Source organism: Arvicanthis niloticus, chromosome 26 (assembly GCF_011762505.2).
Source record: "Arvicanthis niloticus isolate mArvNil1 chromosome 26, mArvNil1.pat.X, whole genome shotgun sequence".
Classification (NCBI taxonomy): domain Eukaryota; kingdom Metazoa; phylum Chordata; class Mammalia; order Rodentia; family Muridae; genus Arvicanthis; species Arvicanthis niloticus.
The window spans coordinates 10,389,463-10,407,342 of NC_133434.1; the positions used below are offsets into that span (position 1 = coordinate 10,389,463).

The 17,880-nt window shown below is 45.8% G+C and overlaps 1 protein-coding gene across 3 annotated transcripts in view; it reads right to left on the minus strand.

Annotated features, from left to right (window-relative positions):
• Sorl1 (sortilin related receptor 1) overlaps positions 1–17,880 on the minus strand; it is a 162,709-nt gene that overhangs the window by 91,880 nt on the left and 52,949 nt on the right. For all 3 annotated transcript variants that reach the window (XM_076924791.1, XM_076924793.1, XM_076924790.1), the window contains exons 7-11: positions 7,880–7,981; positions 6,707–6,876; positions 3,757–3,949; positions 954–1,071; positions 681–754 (exon numbers count right to left, since the gene is read on the minus strand). In XM_076924791.1, the coding sequence (XP_076780906.1) occupies positions 681–754; positions 954–1,071; positions 3,757–3,949; positions 6,707–6,876; positions 7,880–7,981 (657 nt within the window). The remainder of the gene's footprint in view (positions 1–680; positions 755–953; positions 1,072–3,756; positions 3,950–6,706; positions 6,877–7,879; positions 7,982–17,880) is intronic.

A 17,880-nucleotide genomic window follows, 5' to 3' on the forward strand; every position in this document is an offset into this window, starting at 1 on the left:
TTTTCAAGCCAGCCTGTACTGGGATCTGCTGGGATGTCGGGACCCACCCTCAGGGTCTGCACAGACCAAGTCCCTACAGAATAAGACCATAAGTTAGTCTGGAGCATTAGCTGACCCTGGAGAATAGGTGTGGTCAGTGTTCGAGACTCAAACAGTTAAACGGTGTGAAAGCAATCCCCTTCCATAGCATGGGGGAAGATGCAAAGGGCCAGCCAGCGAGGCTCAGAAGAACAGGGGTAATGAGCAGAGTCAGACCCGCCACAGCAGCATTATAATTCGCTGACACATTCGCCAAATTTTACTGGGAATCTTCCCTATCCCAGACACTGTTACAGCCCAGAGCTGAAGAAGTAAGCAAAACAGACACTGTATTCTCCCCCTCATGGAATGTATTATCCTGAAAAACTTGGTCAAATTCACAGTTGTTTCTAATAAAAAAAAAAAAACGAAATGGTCTGTTTTTTATTTAAAGTGATATTCTGGCATAAAATCACTAGTGCATTATAGGGTGTGAAGACACAGGAGTGCGGCTCACTCTTCTGTGGGGCCCTGGGTTTCTGGATACACATGCGGATCATATAGAGCATCACAGACCTCCGCCAGGGGCCATTGTGTCCCTGAAATACTGGTTCACAGCTCACATGCTCACACTAAGAAAAGCCCCGGGAACGGGAACTGACCTCTCTCCACCTGGCTCCGGCACTGCTGGAGATATACACGTTGGTCTTGCTGGCCAAGTTCTTTCCCACGGAGCCTGAAACACAAAAGGAAGACTAAGCCAGAAAGATATCTGGGCCAACCAGAACATCTGAAATAGGAGCTAGTCACTAGGATAACGCCATAAAGCCATGAGGAGGGGACACTGCTGGAGGTGTAGATGATCACTGTATCTCTATCTGGATGCATGTAACCAGCCCACCCAAGCCCCTGGGACAACAGGCAAGGACACTTACCGGTAGCAATGATGAGGCCAGGGGCTGACTCCTTGGACAGGATAGGCATTCTCCGAAGTTGAAGGTTGAGCAGTTGACTGAGGCGCTGGGCCAGGTGGAGGGAACAACCCCGAGAAAGCTTAAGAAGAAAAGTTCCAGATGGAGTCAGCATATAAAACATACCTAGGACTCCCTCAAACCCAAGAGTCTATCCAAGGACCCCACAGCAAGACCCAGAAGAAGGTCTGGCCTGGAAGAAACCAGACTTATAACCCAGTGGTCTCCAAATCTCCCTAGACAGAACATCTCTTCTGAACCAACATAAACTTATACCACTGAAGAAAAGAGGAAGATAACTTAGAGTCCCGAGACTCCCAGAAATAACAACTACAAACCAGTGTCAACTCAAGTAGAAAAGAAAGGCAGTCGGAAGAAAAAGAAGCAGAAGTCCAAAAGTCTCCTTGGAAAATGACCAGATATGTAAGAACGTGTGATTTAAATGCTACAGGGGTCATGTGGAAACCTTAAAGGCATATCCCATGTTTGTACAAAGATGCAGGCTTTGGTGGTATGGAAACTGGCTTCCTCGCTGTGTATGGATGGGTCACCACAAATGCTTCTGCCTTGTTCTCCTGGCCAGGAAAATGATGTCTAACGTATTTCAGACATATCAATGATCAAAACGGTGGGGGGTGGGGGGAGCTCTGTGTTCATGGCACGGGTAAAAATGATGACAAGGTTTGTCCAATCTACTTATTTTTATCTCACACAAACTTCTAACAAACCAATCTTGCTAGCATCCTGGTTTGGTCAGTTAAGAACGGGAGGAAATCAGGTTGGCTCAAAGAAGTTTTCCTTCGCTACTTCCTCTTTCACTCCTTTTATTTCACCTACAAGGAAGTCGATCCTTAAAAGTGTTTCTGGATCCTTGAACTGTCATGTTTCAACCACATACATTACTATATATTCTTTTTTCCACCTCCTTGGTTTGGATTGAAATACTCCCCAAGGGTCCTATTCTAAAGATTTGGTCACAAGATTTTGGTTCTTCTGGGAACTGGCAGAATCTTTAGGAGGTGGGACCTAGTGCAAGGAAGTTGTCATGAGGTATGCCATTGAAGGGGACATGGACACCTTAGGCTCTTCCTCTCTGAGTTTCTTTTATCTATTTCCTGTCTGCCATGGTCAATCAAGCTGATTCTACCATGATGTTCAGCCTTGCCTCTGGCCCAATACAACAGAGCCAAGCAAGCCCAGACAAAAACTACTGATACCCCTGAAAGCGTGGACCAAAATCAGCCTTTCTGTCTCATAAACTGATTTTCTTGGGCACTTTGTAATGGTGACAGAAAGCTAACCTACCACCTACGATGGTTAATGTTCACGACCAGTTTGATTAGGTCCAGAATCATCTAGAAGATACACCTCAGGGTAGGTCTGTGAGAAAGTTTCCAGAGGGGCTAAGCAGAGGGAAAAGAACCAGAGTCATCATGACTGTGCAGCTCCATCTCAAGGTCTGGGGTCCCTGCCTGAATGAAAAGGGGAAAGGGGAAACAAAACTAAGCATCGGCCTTGAGTCTTTCCCACCATGATGGGTTGTACTCTCAAAGTCTTGAGCCAATGAATGCACCCTTTCTTCCTAAAGTGGTCTCTTATTAGCTATTTGGTCCCAGCCAAAGGGAGAGGGACCCAACCACCACCAAAACTAAGAATTAGAAACTAAAAGCCAACAGATAGCCCTACAGTTACAAGCTGGTAAGTCTGAGAAATAGTAATGCCACTGAATCTGTTTCACCAAGCTTGTCCCCTACCCCATGGCATGTTCAAAACTGCCTAGACACATCCATATCAAGATGGGCCAAGCTTCTGAAGTCCTAGATACTGAGAAAGGGGAATTGTCTAGGTGTTTACCCAGGTCTGTTTATAGCCCACTTCTTTCCAAAGTTAGATTTCTGATTTCTGGTGGTAAATTAAGACCTATGGCCAAAAAAAAAAAAAAAAAAGAAAAAAAAAAAAGAAAGAAGAAGAAAAAATATAGGGAAGTGGGTTCTAAAACAAGACTCTCCAAAAGAAATTTCCCATGGGGAGAAATATAGCTATGAAATCCAGGGGAGACAACCTAGCTTACCATGAACAAACAATTCAAAAGTCCAAAAGATTGGGTGATGAACTAAATATGGTTGCACCCAAAACTAACACTAGTTTCTTCTGGTTTCTTTCTGCCCAATCAGGTGAAAGAGAAATACAAGTACGATTGTCCCAGAAGTCCCGGGAGCACAACAATCAACTCCTGAGAACACTTAGCAGGACCAAGCAACACAGTTTAAAAGGCTTAGCTTTTCAGACAGGCACATAAACAGAGAACAGAGAATTAGGAGGGTAATGCAGAAAGACTGCAAGTTCAAGACCAACTAGGGCCACATAACAAATTCTATGCCAGTCTGACCTACATAGGAAGAACCCATCTCATAACAAAACAAAACTTGAGATATTAGGCTAAAGATATATATAGCTCACAAGGCAAACAAACAGGGTCTATATGTGGTTCAATCTCCAATATCCAAAAAAGTCTTTAATATCCCACGGCGGCCCTCTGAGTTGATCCCAACCCCCACCATGACTTGGTGTGGAGCCAGGGACCTGAAAGGACAAACGTTGCATATGGAAGTTTGTTCCATGTGTTATTAACCGCACACTCTATCATCCTGCATGCTTCCTGTAAATATTGAATATAGAAAACTGCACCAGACCACAGCTCTCTGTTTTGTATCCAAAAAAAAAAAAAAAAAAAAAAAAGAGCCAAACAAAATTAAAGCAGCTGTACCTCACAATTGATTTTCTCTCCATATCCTGTGAAGGCCGGGGCCTGAAGAAATTCCCAGGTTCCCCCTTTGTCAAAGGTGATGACCGACCTCATGTTCTCCTCATTCATAGAACCATTAATCAGAGTGGCAATGTAGACTCCTTGTAAGCCTTCCACTCGGTGAAAGTCCGCAAACGGCTCATTTGCAAAATACCTGCAGGCAAAGAAAAACAATCGTCCATAGCCTGGGACTGGCATTTGCTTGACATTTTACACTGTGTGCAGTGTAATATTGAACCATCTCAAAGCACACAGTATCACGGCATTAAGTACACCTCACTGTGCTGTGCAATGTGAGTTCCAGGACATTTTCATTATTGGCAGGCACGGTCTCTGTCTACTTTTCTTTCAGTTCCCAGGCTTTTGGTAACCACAGATCTGTTTCCTGTCTCTACAGATTTGCCTGATCTGTCTGTTCTGTATAAATTGAATCATGCCGTACCCTTTTGTATCTTGTTACTCTCGCTTACGTGTTGACAAGGCACACCCACGTAACGTGCACCATACCTCGCTTCTTTAGAGTTAATGGGAAGCCTTGAGCCAGTTGTGCAAGACACTGCTAACAATGCACAATGCTCACAGTCTAATCTAGTCTCTAGAAAGACAATTATTAAACACTAAACACAGGGCTCCCTGTCAAGAGTTCTAGCAGCATCTGTTGCTGGTTTGTATCAAGGACAGCTCTATGAAGTCTGGGGCTGCCCTGGCTAGCAGGACAGTTAGGACTGCCCAGGTTTCACTTGCTACCCTAAGAGTCCACTGGAAAGAAATTTTTCGATAACGTTGCACTCTCATTATAAATATAACACCTATGGGGAATGGTCGCTGTGGTTCATGTGTGGCTTTTAAAACTGAACCCGTACCCTTTATGCCAGGGTTTCTGAGCCATGGGCCGTACAATAAAGCTCCCGAATCCCCATCATATGTCATAAGAATCCCCTGAGTTGGATGATGGTTGTACCGGCTCAGACAGGAAGACACATAGCAACCTCTGCTGAAGGAAAGGGAAGAAACCCATAGTGCCCATGAAGCTGCTCTTGGTTGGCAGGATGAGAAACACCCACTCCCAAATACTGGGGTGTAGACTAAACCCTCTGACGTGGGATTCCTTGGGTCTCTGTTGGGGAACGGACTAACAGGCTCTGGCCTTCTGCACGCTCACCTCAGCTCTCTGGCTTCTGGAATCTACCATCCCGAGGCTCACTGCTTGTTATGCCTGTGTGGGAGGCCTGGGTTTCTCTCAAGACCTGGTTCTTTCCCCTATTATCTGCTGGGGGTTTTAGCATTTACTGCCTGTCAGCTTTTGCTTCACAATCCTCTGCTCTAATGTCAATCCACGCCTTCATTTCCCTCTTTGGCTTGCAGTAGAATAACAGATTTCATGGCTGCACTCCTCTGAGCTTGTTTTCTCCCATCGTCTCCACCAGCCCATTCCAAAGCATTTCTCCCCCCACCCCTTCCCAGGCGCTGTGGGCTGAAACTTGCCAGAAACGTCACCAGGTTTCCCCTTCAGCCATACCCCATGCAGCTACACACTGGCGATCATCCCCACCGACTGAGCCAAGTGTTCCCTCCAAAGTTGTCCCTACGGGTCTGCCACATTGTTAGCACATTAGTTCCTATAAGCTAGTCTTACAACTAGCTATGGCTTCCCATGAGATTTCCTCCAAGCACAACCCACAAACGTCAGACTGAGCCCCTGTTAAGAGTTCTCACTCCCTCTTCTTTAAGGAAATGAGAGCCAGTTCGTCAGCATCACTCTGCCCTACTCAGTTCAGAGCCATTTATTCTAAACCAGCCTGCTGACACATCTGATAACTCACCCTCACCCCATTCCATCCGGCTGAAACAGAACCACGAATGATAACAGCTCATTGAACTGAGCGAGTCTGAACCCCTGTCGCCCTGAGATAAAGCCTGACAATAAGAAAGCTCAACAGGAATCTCTTTTCAGTATCTCAAGTGGATGACGCATGGCAGTCTCAGACACCACGGGAGGAAAGGGTCACACGTAAGAGGCAGATGACAAAAGTCAGATGGTCATTTTAACTGAGGACTCCTTCCTTGATGGCCCTCTCCAGGTGGGGCTCCCACTCTGTCCTACCATGAGACATTCACCCAAATATCTGACAAATGAGAACAATAATAAAGTCATCAGGGAGCTATGTTAGTCACTCCATCCATAGACATGGGGGGGGGCAAAAATTAAAGTCACCGAAAGACCTGAGGGACAATGGTTCATGGATCTTAATTAATAAACCATGTAAACTCTATTATTCATCCACAGAAAGAAGTGAGCCAATGAGGATGAACCTTGAACACATGCTAGAAGCCAGATCCAGAAGGCCGCATACCATCGTTATGCCAAACATCCAGAAAATTAAATTCAGAGTCCTCAACGGCTCCCAAGTCCTTTGAGAAGGTAGCATTCAAAAAGCACCCCGTACTACAAGTACCAAACAGCCCTACATTTGTGATTGCCAGTGAAAGAGACAAGGACACCGGGTCCTTTACTAACACACACCACCTTATAATTACCTCTAAGAGAGGCTGTCAATCAGTCACTTGGAAGCAGGGCCCCTGTGTTCCCTGAAGTGACGGTGTCTTCCAACTGTTCTTTCCCATTGGCTCAGATATCACAAAACCCAAGGGAATGGTTAACTAAGTAGCTCAGGTCCTTAAAGTCACCTAGAACAGCTTTGGCCACACACAAAAATCCCTGGAGGGACAACCCGAACCATAACCCCAGACCAATTCAATTGCAATCTGAGGACACCTGATGGGGTGGGGGCGGTACACACCTCAAAAGCACCTCAAGCAAGACCATGTGTACAACACTGCAAACCACTAAGGTAAGAAGAGGCAGGTGACCTGGCTGGTCCAAGCCTGGGGGCTGAGGGGTTCTCCTTACCTCACCAGGGTGTCACTGCCAGCCCCTCCTGGGCTATAATACAGCACATTCTCCAAGGAGAGGGAGAACTTCAGCCCCTCCGCCTCTGAGATGTATAGGTTAGTACTGTTGTTGTTATGGCTCACACACACGAACACCTGGTCCTCGGAGGCATCAGCGATGTAATATTCCTTAGGAAGCCAAAGTCAGAAAACAAATAGTTAAAAACCCAATTATCCCTGTGGGTTTTTATACACCCACTCAGGCAATGACTTTACATATCCCGGGGATAAAAGTGGGTATAAAGGCACAGCTAAGACCCAACGTGAATGAAGCTGAAATAATTTTCCCTTCCAAGTATCCATGACTGGTCTACACGTAGGGTTTGCTGGTAAAGTACGAGAAAAGAATGGGCCTCTGACCTCCATCAATAACCTAGAAACCTCTTTTTTGGTAAGGATGTCTCCTCATTTCTCCCAGCAGACCTTGTATTAGCACAAAGCATGATCTAGATTAACATGCATTCATTTCATTTTCTCTTCTTTTCCCTCGGGAGACTGAGAAAACCCATAGAACAGCACTAGACAGAACTGATTGTCACTCCTGTGACATCCCCGTGGAGCTATCACCCACAGACTGATGCCAAAGCCTTCCAAGCTAACCTCCCCACTGCAGGCTCTACCCTGGTGATCTACACCGAGCCTTCCCAGCAATCGGTATGTATTAATAACTGAACTCATTTGAGGTACGTGCTCATATTGGAGTACTGACTATGTTTTCTTCACTCTGTTCTTGGTCTTTCTAACCTGTCTGTTTCTACAAAGCAGAACCCAAATATATCCCCTTTTGGAGCCTTGGCCATCTGCAAATAATATAGCCTATAGTTAATAAGTAAATGCCATGCACAAATTTCCCATTGCCTAAGGATTGGCATAAAAGACCACTGACCAGCACTGACCCTTCTGCCAATCTTACTGCACTTAAAGCAGGAAAAGGATTCCCATTCAGCTCCACTTCCAACAGTGAAGTGCACAACAGCAGACCAACAGGCCCAGAGTATAACAGGTCTCTTCAGAAGCCTCTCTAGAGGGTGCCCACAGGGAGAATGTAAAATGCTCACACCAGCAGGACATTCCCATGATGCTTGGAGACAAGCATCCTCCCCCCTTCCAGCTTCCAGCAGACCTCACTCACATTAATAGGATGCTTTGTGACAAACTGGGCTGCTCTCATAGGCTTCCGGCCAAAGGAGACCCAGAGCTGGACAGATGACTGCTGCTGGCTGCCCGGAAGATGCTGCCAAGGAAGAGAAGAGGGAAATTAACTGTGTCAGATGACAGTCCCTCAAAACACGGGGGAAAGAAAACAGGTCGAACCCCTCTGATTCTGCTGAAGACACAAAGCAGTCTGTGACTCAGTCCCTCTTCTGTTTTTACAGTGTCATCCCTGAGTTGAACTGTTTAGTACTGGACATTCAATCTATAATTCCTACAGACAGTCTGGGGGTGTCAGAGGGAGAGAGACAGTGGTATGTCAGGGAAACCTGGACACAGGGAAAGTGGTGGAGGCCACCTGTGTGTGAAGAAGAGCGGTAGGAAGGGGGAAAGCCATGGAGTTCAGACAGAGCAGAGCCCGTGGCTGTAAGCCTGCACAGGCGAGCTCAGCCATATGCTATACAGATCTCAAAAAGGCTTCAATTTGCAAGACTTTGCAGAATGCTTGGTAATTCCATGATCCAATCTCTGAACACTTCCCATCAAGAAATACACACACACACACACACACACACACACACACACACACACACAGAGTCTGATAGGACAGAACAATCTGACCCCACGTTGCATTAGAGTTTTTTTAGCCATTGCTGTGTCATGCATACAAAGATGTTCATGACTGCCAATGAATACACATGCCCATGAAATACATATATTGCACCGTTATGTTTTTTTTCACTCCTTTAAACTCTATTCCCCAAAACAGGACAACTTCCGGTAATGCCAAAGGCCCAACAACAGTTGGAAGTTTCAACAGAAGACACAGAATAGCCAATAAATAAATTCAAAAGTGTTCCATATCTTTAGCCATCAGGGACATGAGAATCAGAACTGCTTTGAGATTCTATTTCACACTCGTCAAAATGGCCACCACGGGGAAAATAAGTGACACCCACTGGTGGCAAACGTGTGGGAAAGAGCCCAGCTGATGGAGAAGTGTGAACTGGATCAGCCAACTACTTCTGTCAGCATGAAGGGTCCTCTAACTAAACATCAAACCTGACCTGGCCCAGCAGAGATCCTTGCACATCCAACTTTACACCACAATAGCTAAGAAAGGGAACCAGTCCAGATGTCCATCAGCAAAGGATCGGATGAAGAAAAAGTGACACATTTATATGATAAATTTTATTCAGTCTGACAGACATTAATAGGAGAATATACATAACTGGAGATAAGTCTCACTCAGAAAGACAAATACCCTCTCCCCCCCCATGTATGTGTGTATATATGTGTATACATATATATGCATGCCACTCTTATCCCACAAATACAAATCCATAGAGCACTATACATCACTGTTTTTCAAAGTCTCAAGAGGCATTCTTTCCCTGTTTCTGAGAGAATTATTCCTTACCTGAGATACTTCAGGTTCACCCTTAGGCATTGTAAAAGTGTTGTTGTATTGTTTTATTGCCATCAAGAAAAATGGTAGCAATTAAATCATGACACACTACTGACTGTGCAAGAACACTGTCGGGCTCTGATGCTTTTCTTAACAAACCTCAGGGGTTTGTTACTTGGCCTTTTTACTTTTTAACTGTTATTAGTGAGCCCCATGGAGCTGACTTAACAGTACAAATCAGTGTAAGATAAAATGAAGAGTTCCACTACCACCACTATCACTGCCCTTCCCTGTCCCCGCTTCGTCTTCTAGAATGTTCACTGGCAGAAGCTCTGTGCACCCACACAGTCACACACAAGCATCCCAATACACTGACACACAACACTGTGCCTTCCCCTAACACCAAGCCTCCCTTCACCCCTAAACAACAGGGCCCTGACTACCATCCGGAGTAAAGATCTCCATTCTGTAACTCCTCTTCACCGTTTACAGACAGGCACATAGTCAAGCACCGGATAATGGGATACCAGGAAAGATACCATGTTGGTTTGGGGGGAAGCTACTTGGACGTACCAAATCAGCTGGTGGACATATCATTTTGGCCCTTCTGGTTTTCCTTAGTCTTCCTATCTGGGTAGAGACTCAAAGGTCAGCAAGGGCATGTTAAGAATAGGAATAACTCCACAGGATATTGGAAAGGAAAGACGCAACCACAGCTTACTTGTCTACCTGAGGCAGCACAAGAAAGACACACAATGCCCATCTTGGCTGCCACTTTGATTTCTAGTGGCATTCTAATTGTCCTAAGACAACTCCAACCTGATGTATGCAATCCAATCTTTGCCGAACAAAGTGGGTCACAAGAGAGAAACTACCTAGCAACTCCTTCATCAATAAATCGTGCATGCAGACCCTGCCAAAGCACACTTTAGCCTTTCTTCATTAATCATGTATCTCAGACATCTTTCCTCTTCATAGCTGATGCTGGACACTGGTGATTCCCAGAAGCACTTTCTAATAAAACACACGGGAATATACTGCCTCCTTCACACATGCATATCATTTGGGGGGAAAACTCTAAGAAGAGAATTAAGTTTTTAGAAGAAGGGTTATTTCTTTCTTCTGAGACAGAATCTCATGTAGCCCAGGCTGGCCTTGAACACTGTCCAGTTGGGGATAGATTGCCTTGAACTGCTGGTCCTCCTGCTATATTTCCTAAGTGCTGGGGTTACAGGTACCAGTCACCATACTCAGCTTGCAAAACTTGCATTCTGCATTGAATCCCTGGCAGGCTGCTTTCATTAATAGACCCACCAACATGTACAACAGCTAGGGCTTATTTAAAGGTTTTCATCTGGGTGGATGTTACAGAATTCGATACTTTATGGACGGGTTGATTTTTTTTTTTTTTTTAAGTTTTGTGGTTTTGGTTCTGATAAGCAAATGGTGTGGATTTCAGTATATATCTGAGAGATAGTAAAACAACAGCAACAAAAAAAGTCATGAGCCATCAAGGGGGAACTGAGACATAGTATGTTCTTAACCATGAAGGCCGAGGATGCGGTGATGAACTCTTCAACTTCAAGTCTCATAGCGGTTCAGCTAGAAGGAGTGGACAGCAGGCCTCCCATGGTGTGGGGTGACCTGAACAATAGCTTAGAGCTGCAGCTGCCAGTGGTGCAGTCTCCTTTGGATCAATGACAAAGCTTCAGCCAATCATCCCAGATGCTCCTGGCAGGGAACAGCAGGCCTAAAACAGAAACCCAGCACAGTGGCCCGGGCCTCTCCTCCCACCCAGCAACTGATCCCTTGTCAACTTGATGGCACTAAGAAACATCTAAGAGATCAGGAAAGTGCCTCTCTGGGTGTGTCCCTGGGGCATTTCCAAAGAGGATTAACAAAGGCAGATGACCTACTCTGAACACATGGAGGCATTGTCCCCAGGCTGGCTAGGGAGATGGAAAAAGAAGAGGGAGAGGAGCAAGCCATGGTTGTAGGCTTTTCTGCTCCAGAGCATCATGAAGTGACGTGAGCTACCCTGCCCTGCCCCGCTCTCCCCACTGTTATATACTGAGAGCTCTGAAGTCCTGAGTCAAAACCAACCTTCCTCCTTTAAATTCTTTCCCTCCAGTCTTTCGTCCCAGTAACTACACTAATCAGATTGGCACATCCTAGCTACTCAGGAGGCTGGAGTAAGAGAATCACTTGAGCCTAGGAGTTAGAGACTAGCCTAGGTAACCTAGCAAGACCTCACGTAAGGGGGCGGAGGGGGGAACATAAGTAAAGCATAGATAAACTACAACTAGCTTTCCTGGTACCAGAGAGAGTACGAAAGCCACCAAGGAGGAAAAGTCGCCAACAGTCCCATCTGGCTGTGATCTCTGTGAGCTAGAAAAGTGATCAACATGGAAAGAAATGCCTGTAGGTGCAGCCGTGGAATAAATGTTACAGCAGTAACCAATGGCTTTCTGTTTAGACTTGGCGCCTGCACCATACAAGAAACGCTTGCCTGATACTGTAAACCTGAGCAAGAACTCGTAGCTGGGAAGCTCACAGGCACGGGGCAAACCTACTACTATATGTTGCTAAATGGACATTGTATTAAATGTGCTTTCTAAATAGGTACTTCTACACCCATAGATGGTCAACACAGAAACTCACAACTGGTCAAAGTGAAGAGGATAAGCATCAGAGGAGCGTCAGCCATAAATGGGACGTCCGTACCACATCCATCCTCCCCGAGGTTCAGGGATCATTGCAGAAAAGGGGCAGAAAGATTCTAAGAGCCAGGACTCACGGAGGACCTGGGCAAGCATCAAAGGAGCATCTGTCATAAATGGGATGTCTATACCAACCCATCCTCCCTGAGGTTCAGGGATCATTGCAGAAAAGGGGCAGAAAGGTTCTAAGAGCCAAGGAGGACCTGGGCAAAACAATGCCTTCTGGATGTGACAGGACCAAAGGACTCGTGAACTCGCATAGCTACAACTGCCTGCACACACCAAGCACCACGTCAAGTCAGTAGACATTCCAGCATGGGGGTGAGCTGCACATAAGTCTCTCCCTGTGGCAGAGGAGCCGTTGGTGTGGATGGCTTCTGGGAGAAAGTTGGTTTTCTCCTAGAGTGTGGTCCCTGGTAGGTCAGCCATGTTCCAGTGGACGGTCCAGCACCCATGGCAGAGCAAACTGGACTCGGAGAGTTATAAATTAAAACAAACAGAGGAGAGGAAGCTATAGGTAAAGTGGAGGTGTGGGGGGGGGCGTCCAGAAAAAGTTAGGGGAAGAGCGGGAGAAGGATATTATCAAGATACATTGTATCTATGTATGAAATTATAAAAATATATAATTTTTAAGAAATGAGAAACTACCCTAAGGGAAATAGGTTAGATTGGAAAGGTAGACAGCAAGTGGGACTGGCATCTGTAAGGAATGCTAAAGACAGACGAGGGCAATAAAGAGTTTACATCAATATAAACCGCTCTCCTTTATAGATTGAAAAAGGACCACAATAAAGTTTATGAAGTTGCTATCAATTAAAAACGTTTCCAGAATGACAAGGTAAGGAGCTCGGAAACTCCATCCCTGAAAGCAAGAGAAACATAAACACTCTGAAAAATCAACATCTTCGGGTTTCTGAGGACTACATAAAGGTTTGGCAAAACTCCAAGCAGCATTTATTGAAGAACAGCGTCTGGGTCTTGGCAAGCGTGGTGAACTTCCCTGCACTTTCCCTCGCCCTGCTCCTATCCCCCCTCTTTCAACCTCTGAGGTAGCCTTGAAAACTCACAGCCTCATGGCCATAATGGCTGAGGGGCTAGTGGACAGAATAGTTCTCCCTCTCCCCAAAATCCAGTCAGAAAATTATCAGTACCTTACCTACCTGGGGGCTCACAGGAACGGTGCAGGCTCTGGGCTTATCTTCCTAATACCTGACACCCCCCAACACACACACACACACTCACACACACACACACACACACACACACACACACACACACACACACGAGTCCAATGTCCAATAGCCAGTCAGGTTGTGCCTGGGAGACAGCAATTAACAACTGGCACTTTAACATTGAGATTGCCAGAGGCAGTGTCCACAGCTGGGACTAACCAAAGCTTAAAAAGAAAAACCCAGAAAGAAAATAGCCCAAAGAGGCACTGTTTGAAAAAGCTCTGTAAGATTTCTAAGAATCTTTAAGGCCAGGCACACAAGAGCTATGAGTATGCTCTGAGAAGAACAAAACAGAGCCTGTCTCACCTCCAGCTAACCTGGAGGCTCTGCAGAAGGCAGACATTGGGGGGGGGGGGGTGACTTTATAACTTGCCAGGCAAAGAACAGGAGATTTTACCCCACACCAGAGCCCATTAGGATGGGCAGAGACTTGCTGCTTCAAAATACCCAAGAAAATCTAACAGACACTGGCTGCCTGCGAAACTAAACTGCAGACAATTCTGTATGTGTGCAATAAAGAACGCATCACGGAACAACAACATAAACCCAGAGGTAGGTCTCAAGAGCCACAGGAACAGTAATTTTCAACAAAATGTACTGGTGGGCTGCAGCTGTCAACTTGGCATAGCCTAGAGTCATCTGAAAGCCTTCGTTGAGTGGTTGAGGAATTGCCTCAATTACACAAGCCTATGTGCCTATCTATGGAGAATGGTCTTGATGGTTAATTAATGTAGGAGGGGGCCAGCCCACTGTGGGCAGTACCATTCCCTAGGCTCTATAAGAAAGCTAGCTAAGTGAGAGCCTATGAGAAGTGAGCCGGCAAATAGTGTTCCTCACTTCCAGTTCCAGCCCTGACTTCCCTCAGTGATGAACTGGCTGTATTTTGGAAGTGCACGCCAAATAAACTTTTCTGTCTCCTAAGATGCTTTTGGTCAGAGGGTTTTGTCACAGTAACAGAAATCAGTCTGGAACAGAGGATGAGCTGGGCGTGGTGGTACACACCTGCAATCAACCACTACGCAGGTCAAGGCAGAAGGGCTAAACCTAGGCTGGGTTAACTTGGCTTCAATCTTTGTCTCCCTGCTCCCCTCCTTCCCACAGCCCTCTTAACACACAAAGAAAATCAAAGACAAGAAAGAAGAGGTCTCAGTGTAAACTATCCATGGGAGAGAGTACAGGTCTTAGAATCAGCAAGCCAAAATCAGGTACCACAAATATGGTTAAAGAACCAAAGACTATTAAATAATGTCCCAGTAGGCACGACAAGACACATCGACCACCCAGCACTTGGAGAGTGTGCTAGGAGGATTACAAGTTCACAGTGATTCTGGGATACCTATAAAGATCTTGTCTGAGAAAAAGAATTTTTAAAAGGCAAGTCATAACTCAGGTAAATGGCTTGACTAGCCTATAGGAAGCCCTGGGTTTTATCTTTACCATATAGGCCTGCATTCACACATCCTATAGGAGTTACTTTCCTGTTGCTGTAATAAAAATACTACATCCAAGGTAGTCCTCCAACCTATGGGTAGAATGGGGGTCCTTATACCTTCTCCATTTGACCTCTATAGATATGTCCCAGAAGTGTGCTTTGCTATCTCCTACACTGCTCAATGTGATCAATATGGCGGGACTATGCACCCTTCCAAAATTTAAAAGATGGACTTGTCTGGGTATTTGTTGTTGTTGTTGTTGTTGTTGTTGTTGTTGTTGTTGTTTGGGATTTCTTTTTAATTGTGTGGTTCCAAGGCAGCATATGTTCAACTCTGCTTATACCTGCTACTATGTCTAACGTCAGTGATCATCAAAACAGACATGACCCCAGGAGAAATGGAAACTCCACAGGTCCTTCTTTGTGCCTCTCCTTAGACCGCAGCGGAACAGACAGCTCCACTATTGTTATCTTAAGCTGTTGGACAGGAGATCAAGGAAACAGGCTGAGAGAAGGAACAACAGCCATCCACTCTGGCCCCACTCAGGCAAAGGCAAGAACAAGCCAGGGCATCATCAATGTGTGTGAGAACAGAAAAATTAAAGGCACGCATTAATTCCAAGCCAACAACTTCAAAGAGAAAAGGCCCACGGCCCCTGAGGAGCCAGAGATAAGATTGCAGGCTGAAAAAGAACTCGGAGTTATCCAATTTGGGTCACAAAGCATCAGGGCTGAGGCCTGGTTTCCACTTCTGCCTGTTTTTCATTGCCCTACGAATTTCCAAGGTAACTGGTGCAGGGTATGTTTTCTGAGCTACTCTGAAAGCATGTATGTATATGTGTGTGTGTGTGTGTGTGTGTCTACTGGCTGGTTTTGTGTCAACTTGACACAGGCTGGAGTTACCACAGAGAAAGGAGATTCTGTTGAGAAAATGCCTCCATGAGATCCAGCTGTAAGGCGTTTTCTCAACTAGTGATCAAGCAGGGAGGGCCCATTGTGGGTGGTGCCATCCCTAGGCTGGTAGTCCTGGGTTCTATAAGAAAGCAAGCTGAGCAAGCCAGGGAAAGCAAGCCAGTAAGTAACATCCCTCCATGGCCTCTGCATCAGCTCCTGCTTCCTGACTGCTTGAGTTCCTGTCCTGACTTCCTTTGGTGATGAACAGCAATGTGGACGTGTCAGCTGAATAAACCCTTTCCTCCCCAGCTTGCTTCTTGGTCATGGTGTTTGTGCAGGAATAGAAACCCTAGGACAAATTGGTACCAGCATAGTGGGGTATTTTTATGACAACCTGTCCATGTTTTGGGGAGGACTGTGGAAGGACTTTGGAACTTCTTACTAGAAGAGCCATTGGGATGTTAAGAGCTCTGTGGGATGTTCTGTAGGAGCTTGGAAGATAATGTTGAGAACAGTGCAGAAGATGGAGGCCTGGCTCGTGAAATTTCAGAGGGAAGATTAAAGACTCTTACCAGGGCTATTGCTATTTTGATCGGGAAGATTCTGTGGGTTTGGTTAGTTGGGGCTGAAGATTCATCTGTGATTAACAAGATGCCAGAACTCCTAAAGCAAAACCTTTGCATTACTGAGACTATTGATGCCGGTTAGCTGGAGCTAAGAAATTAGTGGTAATTAAGAAGAGACCAGCATCATTAAGATGAAATCTTCTGGGAAGTGTTTTCTGAGAGCACAAAGAGGCTGTGCTCCAGAGATAGCTAAGGTGGTAGCTCGTACCTTGTGCTGTGGCTAGACTTGGTAATGTGTAAGAGTCACTCAGGTGGTACTGGTTTGAAGGCATGAAGGGGTCATGAAGAGCAGCTGAGGCTCGGCACTGTGAGAGGCCAGGGAAGACCATTGGTGAAGGTGCAGCCTCAGCTGCAATTAATGGCCCAGGACTGAAGGGGTCATGCAAAGGATTTGAGGCCTGGCACCATGAAGAGACTCTATGAGAGGCTATTGGTGAAGCCTAGTTGCAGGGGAAGACAGCAATGTTTTGGAGATGCAAGTACCATGAGATGACCACCAAGAACAGCAGCAGCAGTGGAGTGCAGGCAGCTGGAGCGGAGAAGACAATGTGTGTACTACTAAAGGCAGGACTGAAGAAGTGACCCAAGCCCTTAGAGGAGCCCAGAAGATTGTGAGTGGATTCCAAACGTTGGACGGTTCGAGTTTGATTTTGCTTTTGATTGTGACTGTGCCCTGATATTTTTTCCCTCTTGAAGGAAGAAAGTATTTTAGTGGAGCGCACAGTTAAGAGACTTTCAATTGCAAAAAGACTTTTAATTTTAAAAGAGAGTGGCTATTTAAAGGGATTGAAATTTTAATATGTAAGAATTTGCAAAGACTGGGACTTTTAAAGTTATTTAGATCTTGGGGATGAATAAGAAAGTAAGGGTTGAGGCTTACTAGTGATGTGTTTGTGTGTCAAGTTGACAAGGGGTCAATTGTACTGGTTGGTTTCATGTCAACTTGACACAAGCTGGAGTTATCGAAGAGAAAGGAACTTCAGTTGAGAAAATGCCCCCATGAGATCCAGCTGTAAGGCATTTTCTCAATTAGTGATCAAGCAGGGAGGGCCCATTGTGGGTGGTGCCATCTCTGAGCTGGTAGTCCTGGGTTCTATAAGAAAGCAAGCTGAGCAAGCCAGGGGAAGCAAGCCAGTAAGTAACATCCCTCCATGACCTCTGCATCAGCTCCTGCTTCCTGACCTGCTTGAGTTCCAGTCCTGACTTCCTTTGGTGATGAACAGCAGTGTGGAAGTGTGAGCTGAATAAACCCTTTCCTCCCCAACTTGCTTCTTGGTCATGGTGTTTGTGCAGAAATTGAAACCCTGACCAAGACAATATGGGTGTGTGGGTGTGTGGGTGTGGGTGTGTGTGTGTGCGCGAGCGCGAGTGCACGCGCACGCGCGCAAGGCAAGAAAGAGATGACCTAGGAGTCAATACAGGCAGAAAAAAATGGCCACAATTCAGTGGTCTTAAAAGTCATTTGTGGGGGCTAGAAAGATGGCCCTGAGATTAAGAGTGTGTGCGGCTCTTGCAGACAACAGAGGTTCGATTCCCAGTCATGTCAGGCAGCAGCCCACTACTACCCAGAACTCTAGCACCAGGGGAGCTAACAGCTCTGGCCTCCACAGGCACCTGCACTCAGGTGCACACCCACACACAGACAAATAAATTTTAAATGACTTTTAAA